The 16,597-nt window shown below is 40.0% G+C and overlaps 1 protein-coding gene and 1 long non-coding RNA gene across 2 annotated transcripts in view; one reads left to right on the top strand and one right to left on the bottom strand.

The window, feature by feature from the left end:
• The window catches only part of LOC108526689 (spermatogenesis-associated protein 6-like), a 65,294-nt gene extending 57,598 nt beyond the window's left edge, over positions 1 to 7,696 (bottom strand). Inside the window, exon 1 of the mRNA XM_017867526.1 lies at positions 7,425 to 7,696. Within this exon, the coding sequence (XP_017723015.1) occupies positions 7,425 to 7,475 (51 nt within the window). The 5' untranslated portion in view covers positions 7,476 to 7,696. The remainder of the gene's footprint in view (positions 1 to 7,424) is intronic.
• A 157-nt stretch (positions 7,697 to 7,853) lies between these two features.
• LOC108526690 (uncharacterized) overlaps positions 7,854 to 16,597 on the top strand; it is a 23,883-nt gene continuing 15,139 nt past the window's right edge. Inside the window, exon 1 of the long non-coding RNA XR_001884583.1 lies at positions 7,854 to 8,013. This is a non-coding gene — a long non-coding RNA (uncharacterized LOC108526690). The remainder of the gene's footprint in view (positions 8,014 to 16,597) is intronic.

The following is a 16,597-nucleotide window of genomic DNA, read 5'->3' as shown; positions in this document are numbered from 1 at the left end:
CCTGATATAAATGATGAATTGATGGGTGCTGACAAGTTGATGGGTGCAGCACACCAACATGGCACAAGTATACATATGTAACAAACCTGCACGTTATGCACATGTACCCTAGAACTTAAAGTATAATAAAAAAATAAAATAAAAATAAAAAAAAGAAAACTTATTAAAAAAAAATCAATAGCATTCTTTGTTTACCAGAAACAAAAAAATTAGAAAATGAAAACATGCAGTACTAAAAGAGCAAAATGAAGTAAAATATAAACTTCAACTAGACGATCTTTGAAAATTCTATTACATAAAACCAATAGAGGTTTAGTATCCAAAATACATTTAACAAGAAGAAAACAAAAGACTACACTTTTAAAGGACAAAGGATATTGGTAGTCACAGAAAAGGAAACCTCTAGGATCCGAGATTGGAGTTAAGCAGCCACAATCCAAGGAATGCCTTGAACCATCAAAAACTGGAAGAGGCAAGGAAAGATTCTCTCCCAGAGCTTTTGAATGCTGACACTTTTATTTTGTACTCTGGCCTCCAGAAATGTGAGGGAATAAATTTGTTGTTTTAAGCAACCACATTTGTGATAATTTGTTATGACAGTCCTAGAAAACTAACCGGATACCCTGAGACTCAATAGTTCCATTTCTAGATCTACTCCCTAGAGCACTGGGTCACCATTCTATAAGACCCAAAATCATCCTTTTACACAAAATATTTTCAACTTACCTATACATATAACTAAACAATAAACCAATGTCCTAATTAAAGTTTGAAAAAATACAGAAATACTTTATAAGAAAATACATATTTCTAACATGTAAATGCTTGGGCAAGACTAAACTGGAAGATATATTTGCACCTATACACATAATCTATATGAAATGGGCAGTTTCAAATGTGGGATGATAAGTGTCCCATACTAGCAACTCGAACACCACAAGCAGCATTGCCATTGGTACCATGATTTTCCAAAAATAGTAAACTCTTAGCAGAGTATCAAACCAAAGTATACTCTTTCCTCAATTTACATGGCAATTGCATTACTGTAAAATGCCTTTTAAAAACCTTTTAAAAAGACTTTGTGTTTATAAATAAAAAAAGATAATTATCAATTGCTATTACATTATTAATCTCTAGTAATTATAAACAAGTTTTTCATCTACATATTCAATGTGACATTCAAGTTATGCAGGATACCGAACAATTAATATCACAGGACTCCCCAACCACTGTGACAAACAAAAGTAGTCCAGTCAATTTCTAAAATGCTCCCTAGGGCACACAATACACCCCTGAGAACCACAGACACAATGATACTAGGAAATATGTGCAAATATATTCATTGAAACATTTTTTTGAATAATAAAAAGCATTAACTACTAGTATTTAATAAAAAGTCCATTAAGAGGAACAAAAATTACATCACTGTTAATATAAACATATACCGTTTTATAATGACGAAGGAAATGAACTAGATCTGCAAGAATCAACACTGAAAAATCTCCAAAACAGTGAATCAGAAAAAGCAGGCTGCAGAAGGATACATAAAAGTAAGAGACTATTTGTGCAAAATTTAAAAACAAAACTACAGCATAGGTTATACACAGACATACACAAATACTTAATAATAAGTACAAAAATCTGAACAAATAGAATACACTACAACTTCAGGATATTAGTTATCTTAAGGAAGGTAGTGAGGAAAACACGGTCAGGAAGAGGTAAAAGGTACAGAGGAGGCCGGGCGCGGTGGCTCAAGCCTGTAATCCCAGCACTTTGGGAGGCCGAGGCGGGCGGATCACGAGGTCAGGAGATCGAGACCCTCCTGGCTAACACGGTGAAACCCCGTCTCTACTAAAAAATACAAAAAACTAGCCGGGCGCGGTGGCGGGCGCCTGTAGTCCCAGCTACTCGGAGGCTGAGGCGGGAGAATGGCAGGAACCCGGGAGGCGGAGCTTGCAGTGAGCTGAGATCGCGCCACTGCACTCCAGCCTGGGCGACACAGCGAGACTCCATCTCAAAAAAAAAAAAAAAGGAACAGAGGAGGCCTCAACTACATGCAACATTATCTTTCTTAAAAACAAAACTCTGCAGCAAACATGTAAAATGTATCATTTGTTAAATGAGGGGTGGGGTATCAAAGGATTCAGTATATTTTTTTCTACTAATTTGAACTATTTTATAGTTAAAATTTTTAAAAGTCTATATTCTAGCAAAATTTACTACCAACTATGGCTTAACTGTGACTGAGACACTACTCCACAGGAATCTGGATAAGGATCGCAAAGATAAATGTTCAGGTGAGTAGTGATTGAAAGAACCCACATCTGTCTGCCACAATGCTCTGATTAGTTTGAGTTAGGTAATGAGATGAAGTGAGAATTACATGCAATCCCAAATTGACACTATTACTTTACCTCCAATATCTTCCTTCTATTTTCCCAAATAAGCTCATATAAATTGAAATATTCAATATAAAAAGAAGAGATGAAGCAGCAATAATACTTCTTCCCATCAAAGATAACATGTTTTAAAGATTTAAAGTGTAAGTGATGGAAAATATAATTCTTTTGATGCTCTTTAAAACAAGTTACTTAGCATACCATATCATTCTCCAAAGATTCATTGAGAAAAGTCACACTTTCCTCTTAGCAATATATTTTCTCTCGTGTCATATGGCTCTGTTGGGCAACATAAAATGTTGTGTTATACATCCAGACCTTTCTGTTTTTACTTTCATATTACTTAAGTATAACACAGATGAGATTACCACTAACACAAAATTTCAGCAAAAAATAAGCATGGAAGGGGTAGAGAAGAATAAGATTGCACACTTTCAACAGGCAATTAGAGATAACACCTAGTTTCCAGTTTATAGAAATTGGGAAAACAATGAATGTCACCACAAAAAGAAGAAAAATCAGGCAATAATACAACATGAACTATTCTATATCTGAGCCAAGTACCTTCAAAAGGTAATGTTCACAAAAAGATTTTTACAAGAATGAATATTCATAGTAGTATTATCCAGTAACAACCATAACCTGGAAACAAGCCAAACAACCATCAACAAGAGAATGGACAGCATCAGAGTAGAAAGCTTCTGCACAGCAAAGAAAACAACCAACAGTAAAGAAAACATACACAATGGGAGAAAATCTGATAAGAAGTTAATATCCAAAATATGTAAGGACCCAAACAACTCAATAGCAAGAAAACAAAAAACCTAATTTTAAAAATGGGCAAGAGGTCTGACTAGGTATCTCAAACGGACAACAGGTGTATGAAAAGTTGCTCACCATCTCTAACCGTCAGAGAAATGCAAATCAAAACTATAATAAGATATCCCCTCGCACATGTTAGAACGACTACTATAATAAAGCCAAAAAATTGTCAGTGTTGGAAAGAATGTGGAGAAAGGGGAACCCTTGTATACCATTGGTAGAAATGTAAATTAGAAGAGCCATAATAAAAAGTATATTTCCTCAAATAATTTTAAAAAAGAAAAATTTCCTCAAATAATTAAACTACCATATAATCCAGCAATCTCACTTCTGGGTATGTATCCAGAGGAAATCAGTATACGGAAGAGATCCACACTCTCATATTCATTGCAGCATTATTCACCATACTCATGATATGGAAGCAACCTAAATGTTCATCAGTGAATGAATGAATGAAGAAAATGTGGTAGGTGTGTGTGTGAGGGTGTGTGTGTGTACACTATTCCAATTTCTATCACTATAGATTAGTTTGCCAGTACTTAAACTTCACATTGGAGCCACATAGTGTGTGATATTTAGTATCTGACTTCTTTTGCTCGGCATGTTCTTGAGATTCATCCATGTTGTTGGTCCTATCAGTAGTTCCTTTGAATTGTGGAGTAGTGTATGTGTATACTACAACATATATTGTGTATACTACAACATATTTATCCATCCTTTTTTGTCAAAATTTACATACATTTACACTGTACAAAGTGATGTTTTGCTACATGTATACACACTGAAATGATTAATTCAAGCTAATTAACATTTTCATCACCTCATATACTTATTTCTCTCTGAAAAGCAGTTGTCTGGAATGGACCTGAAAGGAGAACAAGGGAATTGCGAGGGGTGATGGAAGTGTTCTAAATCTTGATCTGGATGATGGTGACATGAGTGTATGAACTGACCAAAACCAACTGAGGAAAAAAAGGGAACATTGTGGGAATAAAAAAAAAAGAAAAAAAAAGAACTGCTCTATATTAAAATGAACTACAAAGACCTATCAATCAAATGATTAAAGGCAACATATAAACCTTGACTGGATCCAGGTTTGAAAAAGTTAACTATGAAATCCATGTTTGGGGCAACCAGAAAAACTTGAATATGAACTAAATATTAAGATTTTCTCATCAATTATCTTAGGTGTAATAATGGCATTGGGGTTATACGGACAATCTCCTTATTTTTTAATTTTATTTATTTATTTACTTATTTCAGAGACAGGCTGTCCACTTCACCCAGGCTGAAGTGCAGGGGTATTCACAAGTGTGCTCACAGCACACTACAGCCTCAAACTCCTGGGCTCAAGCAATCCTCTTGCCTCAGTCCCCCAAGTAGCTGGAATTACAGGCACCTGTCATCATGCCCAGCTAATATCCTTATTTTTAGAAGACACACGCTGCAGTACTTACAGGTGGAGTATCATTATGTCAATTTTCTTTCAATTTTTAGCAAAAAAAAAAAAAATTTATACATAAACATACACACACATAGAGATAAATCAAATTAATGTACATGGTCATGGGTTATAGGTCAGTATTCATTGAACTATTCTTCTAAGTACTCTGTATGTTTGAAAAATCTCATTTAAAAAGTTGGGGGAAAAGATGCCAGTTTTAATAGATACAGAGTGATCTCCAGGACATACTGAACGAAGAAAAGCAAGATGCAGAATGGCTTATATGCTACCTATTTCATAAAAACAGATATATATACATATGTGTGTGTTGTGTGGTATGTGACAGAGAGTTTGTGTATCTGTTTGTATCAAAATCAGTGAAAATGGTTTCTTAAAGCAGATGAGTATAGGTGGGAAATAGTTTTGAGCATGGAAGCAACACTTCTCTGAGTATATCATTTTATACAGTCTTGAACTTGAACCATGTAAATGTAAAAGGAAATAGACAAGAAAAAAACTAAAATCAAAATGAAGATGTTAAAAATATCTAGGGTCATATAACCTTTCTATTCAATCAAAGCCAAATTAATCAATCAATCAAACATGTTTAATTTGTATATTTGCTAGTGGGGTTTTCTTTTGGAGGGGCGGGGCGTTGTTTGTTTGCTCCTTCTGAGCATCAGAGCCATTTTAAAAGGCTTTTGTTGTTCAGAAATTCAGGAACATTTTGCAGATCTGCTTCTAAATAGTTGTGCAATCCTAGACAAACAATAGGCATGCTAAGCATCGATTTTCTTGGCTGTAAAAAGGGATTGAATTCAATGATTTCCATCTAAGATTTCTCGAAACTATAAAATTCTGTGACTTAAATGTTTGTTGGGGAAAAATATTATTTCCACCTGCATAGTTTTCTTTAGCTCTGATGAGTAACAAAGCTCCATTATACAGTGAATTACAGAGTCATTCACTTTCTGCAATACAACTAATACTCAGGAGAAATGTAGCTATTCCTCCAACTCCTTCAAGCAGTAATCAGTTACAACAGAGTACTCTTCCTCTTAGAAAGTTTGTATTGGCAACGTTAGGGAAGCTGCAGCCAGCCAGTAAGGCAGCTGCACTCACCAGACTGCTAAACACCATTAGCTGGCAGGAGGAGGAAGAAGCCAATAACAAAACCTATTAAGGCTGAACTCTGAAGGAGTTTAGTGAAACTCCTTCAGAGGAGGTCGAGAAAGCTTTGTGCATTCTTCTTGCTAAACTAACTTTACTTTACAAAAAGTTGTCAAACATGGCAGCTTTGGGAGGAAAACAAGTAAAGCTAGGGCTACGGAGTTTCCGAGAAAAATCTCTGCAGGCTTGAAGGTAAATTTCTACTTCACCACCACTGCCTCACACTCTGCCCCACCCACACTTCCCTTCTTTAAGACCTAACAAAAGACCTAAAACAGTCCTGTGACTTCCCTAGGGGTTTAAGTTCTGTGCTGCAGCAACCTCATTCTAACGTGAGGAAGGCCAACCAGGAAAGGCGGGATGCTGCAAGCACGGGTTAAGTGGAGCCTGGCCAGCAGGGAGCACAGGAAGGAAATGCAGAGGGCTCCTGGCTGCAGCACCCAGGAGAGTAATGGTAAATATTTAAACACCCTCAACCCCCAAGTTTTGCTAGGAGATCAAAGAGAAGACAACATATATAAGAAAACTTAGAGAGTAAGGAGTGAAAAGAGACCGAACGGTGAATTTTGGTTCCAAACTGTGCCTGCACGACTAAAATGGGGTGTGGAAAGGGTCTTGAGGGGATTTCCTCCAGAACAGACAAGCTGGAGTATTCCTCTGAACAGGAGAATGAGAGGGTTCTCTAAAGAATGCAGGGGAAGAAGTTCAAAACCCTTGGAAGTATTCTGAGATCAACAAGGGGGATAGAGTTTTCTCCTAGCATGGAGAGGTCCAGCCCCTTCACTGGATGAGTGGGGTCTCTGCCCCAGCTGGACTTCCACAGGAGGAGGGAGGAAAACATCCTCTTGAGCAAGTCTGGAGAGTGCAGGGGTGGGGCTGTAAGTTTGGGGAAGGAAGAGCTTCCCTCATAAAGTTGACTGGGCCTTTCTTGCAATGGCTGGCACAAAGTCGGAAGGGTCTGGGGACGGGAGGGGCCTGAAGTGATCTCTGAGGCGTTGGGTTTTTCCTGGAAGGCCCTGCGAGGGAAGGCAAGGTACTTAGCGCAATGACACATTTCAGTTGTTGGGTGTGAAGATTCCCCTTTGAAGACAGAATAAAGAAAGGCCCCTTCATTAATGAGGGGTTTGAAACTGGTCCGAAGTAGTGTGCTTGCAGGGATTCGGGAGGAAATGCGACCCCCACCCCCATATGTGGGAAAGGCAGGGGCAATAATTCTCTAAGAGAACTGGAGCCCAGAAGAAGAATGAAAAGAAAGCTCCCGCGCTGCGCACATACACTCTCTCTCACTGTAAAGTTAGGAGCGAGGAAAGGAACTCTGAAGTGGTTTGGGAACGATCTGAAAGCTCGCAAGCTGGAAGTCGGCTTGAAGCCAGGGTAGCGGAGCAGGAGTCAGGCTTCTGCGTGGCCGGAGTGGAAGGGCGCTCAAGAGTGCGAGGTGTGGCAGGACCGCGGGGGCGTGGGGTCGAAGCTCCCTAGGGATGATTCGGAGGGTAAGGTTGATTTGGGGGTGATTCTGGGCTCTCGGAAGTGACCTGAGGGAGTCCCTGAGCCAATGCCCGAAGGTGGGAGGCGCTACCGGTACTCACTGAGCTGATCTCCAGCGCCAGGGCGCACTGCAGCGCCTTCACCTTCGGCATCCGTGCGGGGTGGGGCGGCGGGGAGTGACCCCAGCCACTGGCCTTAGTGAGGCGGGGAGACCTGGGGCTGGGCGGGGACGGGGAGGAGACGAGGTGGCGGCGGCGGTGGCAGCAGTGGCCCCCAGGCCGGGGCCCGCGGTCCAGCCTGGGTCCCGCCGGAGAAGCAGCTGAGCGCGGGGCGCAGACTCGTTGTCATGGCAGCCGGGGGGGCGGGGCCGGAAGAGAGGCCGCGCGGGGCGTTCCAGGGGCCACCCGTGCGGGGACGAGCTCTGGAGGCGGGGCTTGACGAACGCCGAGCGAGGCGGAGCCGGGCAGGGGGCGGGGCTTCTGAAGGGGCAGGGTGAGGCAAGGCAGCTCTTCTGTGATGTCAAACTGCGCCCAAAGCCAGAGGAAAGGGAGCAGCTGTTTGTATAATGGGACAGTGCTCAGTTCAGAGAGTTGGAGTTCCTGTAAGGACGTCGGAGGGAAGCCCTGAGTTCCAATGTGGTGATGGCACTTGGGCTAGTGGCGACCCACTGTGGCCTCAGTTTTCCCAACTGTAAGAGAATAATAATTATTAGACCACCTATTTGAATTTCATGGTACAGTTTACAAAGCCAGCATGAGGATACTGGGAATTAGAGAAAAGACTTGACCAAATCAAATTCGGAACCAGAACTGGAACCCAGGAGCTCTCAAGTTTAACCTCAATTGCCTCCCTGAGGAGAGGGGCTTGAATCAGATCGTCCATACTCCTAGTCTCCTATTCTGTGATTCTCTTTGTTAGCGCGTTCCCTTTTCCCTTCAAGTTTTCCTGTCTAAATCACCCGTGTATGCATCTTAATGCATATTGCTTAAGTGGAACTGTCCATGAGGGGCCGACAATAAGTCCAGCTGTGAAGGGCCTGGCAATAGACCATCAAAGATAAAAAGAACCTGAGAGATTGCCCAATCCAATCATGCTAAAAATAATTTGTATTGCAAAATATATTATACATGCAGAAGTGTATAAAACACGTTTATCTTAATAATAATGTGAACAATACCTGTACAACTAGCACCAGGTTAAGAAATAAAACATTACCAGCACCTGAAAAATGCCCCCAACGATTACATTGCCTTTCTTGCCCTGGAAGTAACCACTATCCTGACTTTTGTTACAATAATTCTCTTCCTTTTGCCATACATGTATGCATTTCTAAACAAGATGTTGTTTAATGTTTTCTGGTATCGATAGTATATGAATGGAATTAATACTGTATGTATTTTTCTGTGATTTGCTTCTCCCACTTAATATTATGCTGTGGAATTCAGCCACTGGCGATGCTGTGTAGCTCAAGTTTTTTCCATTGCTGGACAGTATTCCAATATAGATTAATTGATTTATCCTTCCTACTATTGATGATCATTTACACTGTTTTCATTTTTAGCTATTATTAACAATGTTGTGAACATCATAGTACAAGTCTGTGTCTATTAATGCACATGTACTAGAGTAGAAGTGGGTTGCCTGGGTATTAGGGTTTTGCACATGTAGTACTTTAAAAAGTAAGACGACACCATTTTCCAAAGTAGTGTACCTAGTTATGTTTCTGGTGGGGATGTATAAGAGTTCTTACTTTTCCACATCATCGGCAACGTTTGTGTTTGGATTTTTAACTTTTGTACATTTGTATGTGTGTATTTTAGGTATTTCATTGTGGTTTTATCTTGCATCTCTGGGTACTGTTGAGGTTGAGTACCTTTGGCTTTGTTAGCCTTTCCATTTTCTCTTATTGAACTGCCAAGTAGTTATCTTGCCCCCTTTTCTGTTGGTCTCTCTCTCAGTTCTTTATATACTCTAGATAATAATGATATGTCTACTCTATATGTTGCAAATATCCTTTCCACTTTGTGTTTGTATTTTAATTTTACATATAGTCTGTGATTAACAGAAGACAAATTGTTGTCGTGGAGTATGAGTATTCTCAGTTTGACCAAATAATTCCAAGTTGCTGTCCGGAACGCCATACCAGTCTACGCTCCCAATGTTTGAAGGCCCCACATTCTTCCCAGGCTTGGCATTATCAAGCATTCTTGTTTTCCCCAACACAACTGACATAAACTGTCATCTCACTATTGAATTTTTCAGATTACTGATGAGTCTGAACATGTCTGTATGTGCTTACAAGATTTTCTATCTTTACGATAAATCATCTGCTCATAATGCTTTACCCCATATTCTATCAGGATTTTTGTCTTTTTTTAGGAGTTTTGTGTATACTGGTTAGTTAATACATTAATTCTAAGATGCTACAAAAATCTTCTCTCTTTATGGTCTTTTTATAAACTTTGTCCAGGACTTTGTTTTGTTTTGGGGTTTTTGGTTTTTTTGGTTTGTTTTGTTTTTGACAGGGTTTTACCCCTGTCACCTGGGCTCTGGAATGCACTAGTGCAATCTCGGCCCACAGCAACCTCTGCTTACCCAATGATATGGTTTGGCTGTGCCCCCACCCAAATCTCATCTTGAATTGTACTCCCATAATTCCCACACGTTGTGGGAGGGAGCCAGTGGGAGATAATTTGAGTGTTGGGGGCGGTTTCCCCCATACTGTTCTCGTGGTAGTGAATAAGTCTCATGAGATCTGATGGTTTTATCAGGGGTTTCCACTTTTGCATTTTCCTCATTTTCTCTTTCTGCCATCATGTAGGAAGTGCCTTTTGCCTCCTGGCATGATTCTGAGGCCGCCCCAGCCCTGTGGAACTGTAAGTCCAATTAAACCTTTTTTTCTTTCAAGTCTTGGGTATGTCTTTATCAGCAGCATGAAAATGGGCTAATACAGTAAATAGGTACCAGTAGAGTAGGTTTTGCGGAAAAGATATCCGAAAATGTGGAAGCGACTTTGGAACTGGGTAACAGGGAGAGGTTGGAACAGTTTAGAGGGCTCAGAAGACAGGAAAATGTGGGAAAGTTTGGAACTTCCTAGGGACTTGTTGAATGGCTTTGGCTAAAAGCCTGATAGCCACATGGACAATAAGGGCCAGGCTGAAGTGGTCTCAGGTGGAGATGAAGAACTTATTGGCAACTGGAGCAAAGGTGACTCTTGTTATGTTTTAGCAAAGAGACTGGGGGCATTTGACCCCTGTCCTAGAAATTTGTGGAACTTTGAACTTGAGAGAGATGATTTAGGGTATCTGGCAGAAAAAATTTCTAAGCAACAAATCTTTCAAGATGTGACTTGGGTGCCGTTGTAAGCATTCAGTATTATAAGGGAAGGATGGCATAAAAGTTTGGAAAATTTGCAGCCTGACAATGTGATAGAAATGGAAAACCCATTTTCAGAGGAGAAATTCAAGCTGGCTGCAGAAATTTGCATAAGTAATGGGGAGCCTAACCTTAATCCCCAAACCATGGAGAAAATGTCTCCAGGCCATGTGAGAGGTATTCACAGCAGCCTCTCCTATCACAGGCCCTGAGGCCTAGGAGAAAATGGTTTCATGAGCTGGGCCCAGGGTCCCCATGCTGTGTGCAGCCTGGGAACTTGGTGCCCTGCGTCCCAGCTGCTCCAGCCATGGCTGAAAGGGGTCAACATAGAGATCAGGCTGTGGCAATCCCCAAGCTTTGGCAGCTTCCACATGGTGTTGAGCCTGTAAGTACACAGAATCAAGAATTGGGGTTTAGGAACCTCCACCTAGATTTCAGAGGATGTATGGAAACGCCTGGATGCCCAGGCAGAAGTTTGTTGCAGGAGTGGGGCCATCATGGAGAACCTGTGCAAGGGCAGTGAAGAAAGGAAATGTGGGGTTGGAGCCTCCATGCAGAGTCCCTACTGGGGTGCCACCTAGTGGAGCTGTGAGAAGAGGGCTGCTGTTCTCCAGACCCCAGAATGGTAGATCCACCAATAGCTTGCACAATTTACCTGGAAAAGCCACAGACACTCAATGCCAGTCTGTGAAAGCAGCCAGAGGGAGGCTATACCCTGCAAAGCCACAGGGGCAAAGCTTCCCAAGACCGTGGGAACCCACGTCTTGCATCAGCATGACCTGGATATGAGACCCAGAGTCAAAGGAGATCATTTTGAAGCTATAAGATTTGACTGCCTCGCTGGATATTAGACTTGCATGGGCCCTGTAACTCCTGTGTTTTGACCAATTTCTCTCATTTGGAATGGCTGTATTTACCCAATACCTGTACCCAAATCGTATCTAGGAAGTAAATAGCTTGCTTTTGATTTTACTGGCTTATAGGCAGAAGGGACTTGCCTTGTCTCAGTATGAACTTTTGGGTTAATGCTGAAATGAGTTAAGACTTTGGGCGACTGTTGGGAAGGCATGATTGGTTTTGAAATGTGAGGACATGATATTTGAAGGGGCCAGAGAAAGAATGATATGGTTTGGCTGTGTCCCCACCCAAATCTCATCTTGAATTGTACTCCCGTAATTCCCACGTGTTGTGGGAGGGACGCAGTGGGAGATAATTTGAATCATGGGAGCTGTTTCCCCTCTATTGTTCTTATGGTAGTGAATAACTCTCATGAGATCTGATAGTTTTATTAGAGGTTTCCGCTTTTGCATCTTCCTCATTTTCTCTTGCCGCTGCCATGTAAGAAGTACCTTTTGATGAGTTCATGTCTTCTGCAGGGACATGGAGGAAGCTAGAAACCATCATTCTCAGCAAACTAACACAAGAACAGAAAACCAAACACTGAGCATTGTCACTCATAAGTGGGAGTTGAACAATGAGAACACGTGGACACAGGGAGGGGAACATCACACACCAGGGCCTATTGGGGGGTGGGGAGCTAGGGGAGGGATAGCATTAGGAGAAATACCTAATGTACATGATGGGTTGATGGGTGCAGCAAACCAGCATAGCACATGTATACTACCTATGTAACAAGCCTGCATGTTCTGCACATGTATCCCAGAACTTAAAGTATAACATAAAAAAAAGAAAAAGTGCCTTTGCCTCTGCCATGATTCTGAGGCCTCCCCAGCCATGTGGAACTGTAAGTCCAATTAAACCTGTTTTTCTTCCCAGTCTTGGGTATGTCTTTATTAGCAGCATGAAAATGGACTAATACACCCCAGCTCAAATGGTAATCCTGCCTCAACCTTCCAAGTAACTGGGACTACAAGCATGTGCCACAGTGCCTGGTAATTTCTGCGTTTTCTGTAGAGACAAGGCTTCGCCATGTTGTCCAAGCCGATCTCAAACTCCTGGGCTCAAGGGAAATACTCACTCGGCCTCCCAAAGTGTTGGGATTACAGGCGTGAACCACTGCGCCCAGCCATTAGGGTGTACTTTCTTTCATAGAAGTAACCTAAGTTTGATGTAAATCAATCATTTTTGCCTTATATTTGTGTTGTGTTTTTAACATTTTAGTAAGTCTTCCCAAAATTAGCTTGGTATGGTGGCACGTGCCTGTGGTCCCAGCTACTTGGGAGGCTAAGGTAGGATTGCTTGAGTCCAGGAGGTCGAGTCTACAGTGAGTGATGTTTGCGCCACTGTACTGCAGCTTGGGTAACAGAACCCTGTCCTGTCTCAGAATAAACAAACAAACAGTTTTCCTAGTCCCCAGATGCAAACATACTGTATTTTTTGTTTTCTTGTATTAACTTTATAGTTTACCTTTCACATTTTGATGTTTATTCTATCAAGACTCCATTTTTGTACGTGATGTTAAACAGTAATCCAGGATTTGCTTTCTTGTTGTTGTTTTCCCTTTTTTAAAAGTATGCTAGATTTTCCAACAATACCTGCTAAACATTCTGTGCTTCCTCTCACTGATTTGTGGTGTCACCTTTCTTATGTATTAACTACCAAAGTTCTGTTTTCAACCTTGCTCTTCTGTTCCAGTCTTCTATGTCTCTATTCTTGCAACAGTACCACGCTGCTTCTGTTTATTACTATGGCTTCTGTTTGGCAAGTCTCCTCTTTTAGGAGACAGATTTAGCTATTTGTGATCCTTCATTGCTTCTTTTCATTTTAGAGTAATTTTATCAAGTTCCTCAAGTAGTCCAGCTGGAATTGGAATTTTGACAATGATACATTAAACTTATAGATTAATTAAGGGAAATGACATCTTTGTAATATTATGTCATCCCACCCAAGTGCATGGAATGTATCTCTCTTTTTTTTTTTTTTTTTGAGACGGAGTCTCGCTCTGTCACCGAGGCTAGAGTCAGTGGCGCTATCTTGGCTCACTGCAACTTCTGCCTCCTGGATTCAAGTCATTCTCCTGCCTCAGCCTCCGAGTAGCCACGACTACAGGCACCAACCGCCATGCTCGGCTAATGTTTGTATTTTTAGTAGAGACAGCATTTCACCATATTGGCCAGGCTGGTCTCAAACTCCTGACCTCGTGATCTGTCCACCTCGGCCTCCCAAAGTGCTGGGATTACAGGCATGAGCCACCATGTCCGGCTGGAATGTATCTCTATCAGACATATTCTATGTCCTTCACTAGAGTTTTCAAGTTTTGTCCATAGAGATCTTATGTAATTCCTAGGTATTTAACTATAGTTTTTCTCTTTATAATATTGAGAATAGTTTCTGAAGTTTTAGTTATTTTTACTAGTTTGTTATTGCAACTATATAGAAATTTTGTCTTTATAAGTTAATCTGGCAAATCTGTTAAACCCTTGCTGATTGAAATAGTTTCTCTGTTCCATTGTTAGTATTAATATTATTCTCACAGAGATGATAAGCACTATACTGATTTTTCATTGCTAGCATAACAAATTACCGTAAACTTAGTGGCTTAAGTGACATAAATTTATTATCTTTTAGTTGTGTATTTCAGAAGTCCAACACAAGTTTTGCTGGACTAACATCATGGGGTCAGTAGGGCTGGATTCCTTTCTGAATGCTCTAGGAGAAAATCCATTTTCTTGCCCTTTCCAGCTTCTAAAACCCATTAGCTTTTCTCAGCTCATAGGCCCCTTTATCTAGCTTCAAAGTTAGCAGTTCCTCATCCAGTCTTTCTCACATTGCATCACTCTGACCTACTCACTCTTCCACCTTTAAGTACCCTTGTGGTTACATTGAGCCCACCAAGATAACCAGGGTAATCTCCTTATCTAAAGGTCAGCTGATTAGCCACTTTAATTCTATTGATTGCCTTAATTCTCTTTTCCATGTAACACAACATAGTCACAGATTTCCGAAATTAGGACATGGACATCTTTGGGGGCTCATTATTCTGCCTACCACAAACAACAAAATAAATAATAATTGCATTGCATTGAAGTACATCAAATATGTTGAAAACTCATAGTTGGTAATGTTATTCAAAGGGGAAAAAGCATTGGTCAGATTTGGATGACTTTAAGAACCAATTCATTCTGAAACTGAGAAATAAAACAAATCAAGCATTTATCCTGAATATCTTGTTTGAACTCTACCTCAGGGTGACCAAAGAGCTGATGAAAGAAAGTTCTTTATAGAAAAATCCCCACTATAAATGAATAAGAATAAAGAATTAAAATATTCTTGGCTGCTAAAACCATTACTGAAAAGCTGATGAGGAATTTCATAATAGATTAGTCTGATAGCCCTCAAACACACTGATCAATCTTAATGTCACAAAAAACAGTATGTCCTTTGAGATGATGCAATTGGAAGTACACAATATCACCATTCATATCAAAAAATCAAACTTGAATCTGATCAAGCATCCAAATCTGTCACCAACATACAGGAAATATAAAATGTAAAGTAACTCGTTAGACAAAGCCATAGTGATGCAAGCAGCAAAATAAATACAATATTATTTCTTCAACAAATAAATTGCAAAGAAGAAAAGAAGACTTAATGGATTAAAAAAGACTGAAGTGAACCTAATGTGAAGTGTTTATGAGACCACTGCAGAAATTTGAATGCTACTGGATACATGATCTTGAGAAATTATCGTTAAATGTTTAGGTATGATAGTAATACTAGGGTCCTGTTTTTTAAGAGCCCCTTCAAAAAAAAAGTGTTACACATTGAAGTATTTATGGATAAAATATGATGTCTTGGATTTGCTTCAGAATACTCCAGGCGAGGCTGGAGGCGGTAATGATGGAAAGTAGGTGAAGGTATGGATGAAACAAATGAACCATGTAATTGTTGAAGGCTGGTGCCAAGTATGCTGGAGTTGATTTTACTATTTGTTTTCTACTTTTGTTTATGTTTAATTCCATATTAACACATACAAAAGTAAATAGATATTGAACAGTTTCAAGTGCTTTTTCTATACTGATTATTGAGATAATCATATGAGCTTTCAACTTCAGCCAATCTACGAAATGAATTATATCGATAGCTTTTTCTGATGATGCACCTTTCTTGCAGCCCTGTACTACATTATTTTGCGAAAATGCTTCTGTGTTGTTAGTTAATACTTTATGTAGGTTTGTGCATCTACATTCATAAGAGAATTGGACCTATAATTTTTTCTTTTATTGTCTTTTCCTGATTTTGGAATCTAGATTACACCAACCTCATAAAATAAGAGCACATAGAAGAGTAAATGCTCTTATCTTGCAGATGCCTGAATGAGGAGGCAAGATCAGTTTGGCAGTTGAAGCAGCTGGAATCTGCAATTCAGAGAATCTAAGAAAAGACAGCCCTGCAGAGAGAGACCCAGAAACCTAGGAGGGGTTTCTCCAAACATTCAAGGCTGAGGGATAAATGTTACATACACAGGGTGAGCCTCCAAAGGCTTGCCGATTAGCAACTGCTACAGTTTCATTATCTCAGGGATCACAGATTGTGCTGCCTATTGCCTACCATCTGAAAACAATTGCTTCCAATATTTCATCCAGTTTAATATTTATTTAAACCAAGGTTAATCTGGCATCAGTTATTCCATTGTAAGTGGATGTGAAAGTACCAATTCCATTCGGTTTTACTATTAACTATCCTTAGCCTTAGTATGTATCAGTAGGTGGCTTGTTGCTAGGAATATTAAATGAATGGCATGTTTCATAGGTTGTGTTTAAAGTTGTTTTTTGAGTTAAATCTTTCTTCAATAATACTTTATGATGTCAAAAACACTTAAAAGTCATAGTGTTGAACATCTATATAGGGTTGGATCTATAGTAACTTCTTAACCTTTCCTAAACACTGTTTTTTTTTTTTTTTTTTTTTTTTTGTTTTTTTTTTTTTTTTTACTTAG

This window comes from Rhinopithecus bieti, unplaced genomic scaffold (genome assembly GCF_001698545.2).
Source record: "Rhinopithecus bieti isolate Rb0 unplaced genomic scaffold, ASM169854v2 scaffold_3764, whole genome shotgun sequence".
Taxonomy (NCBI): Eukaryota; Metazoa; Chordata; class Mammalia; order Primates; family Cercopithecidae; genus Rhinopithecus; species Rhinopithecus bieti.
This window is presented reverse-complemented; position numbering and strand designations above follow the sequence as displayed.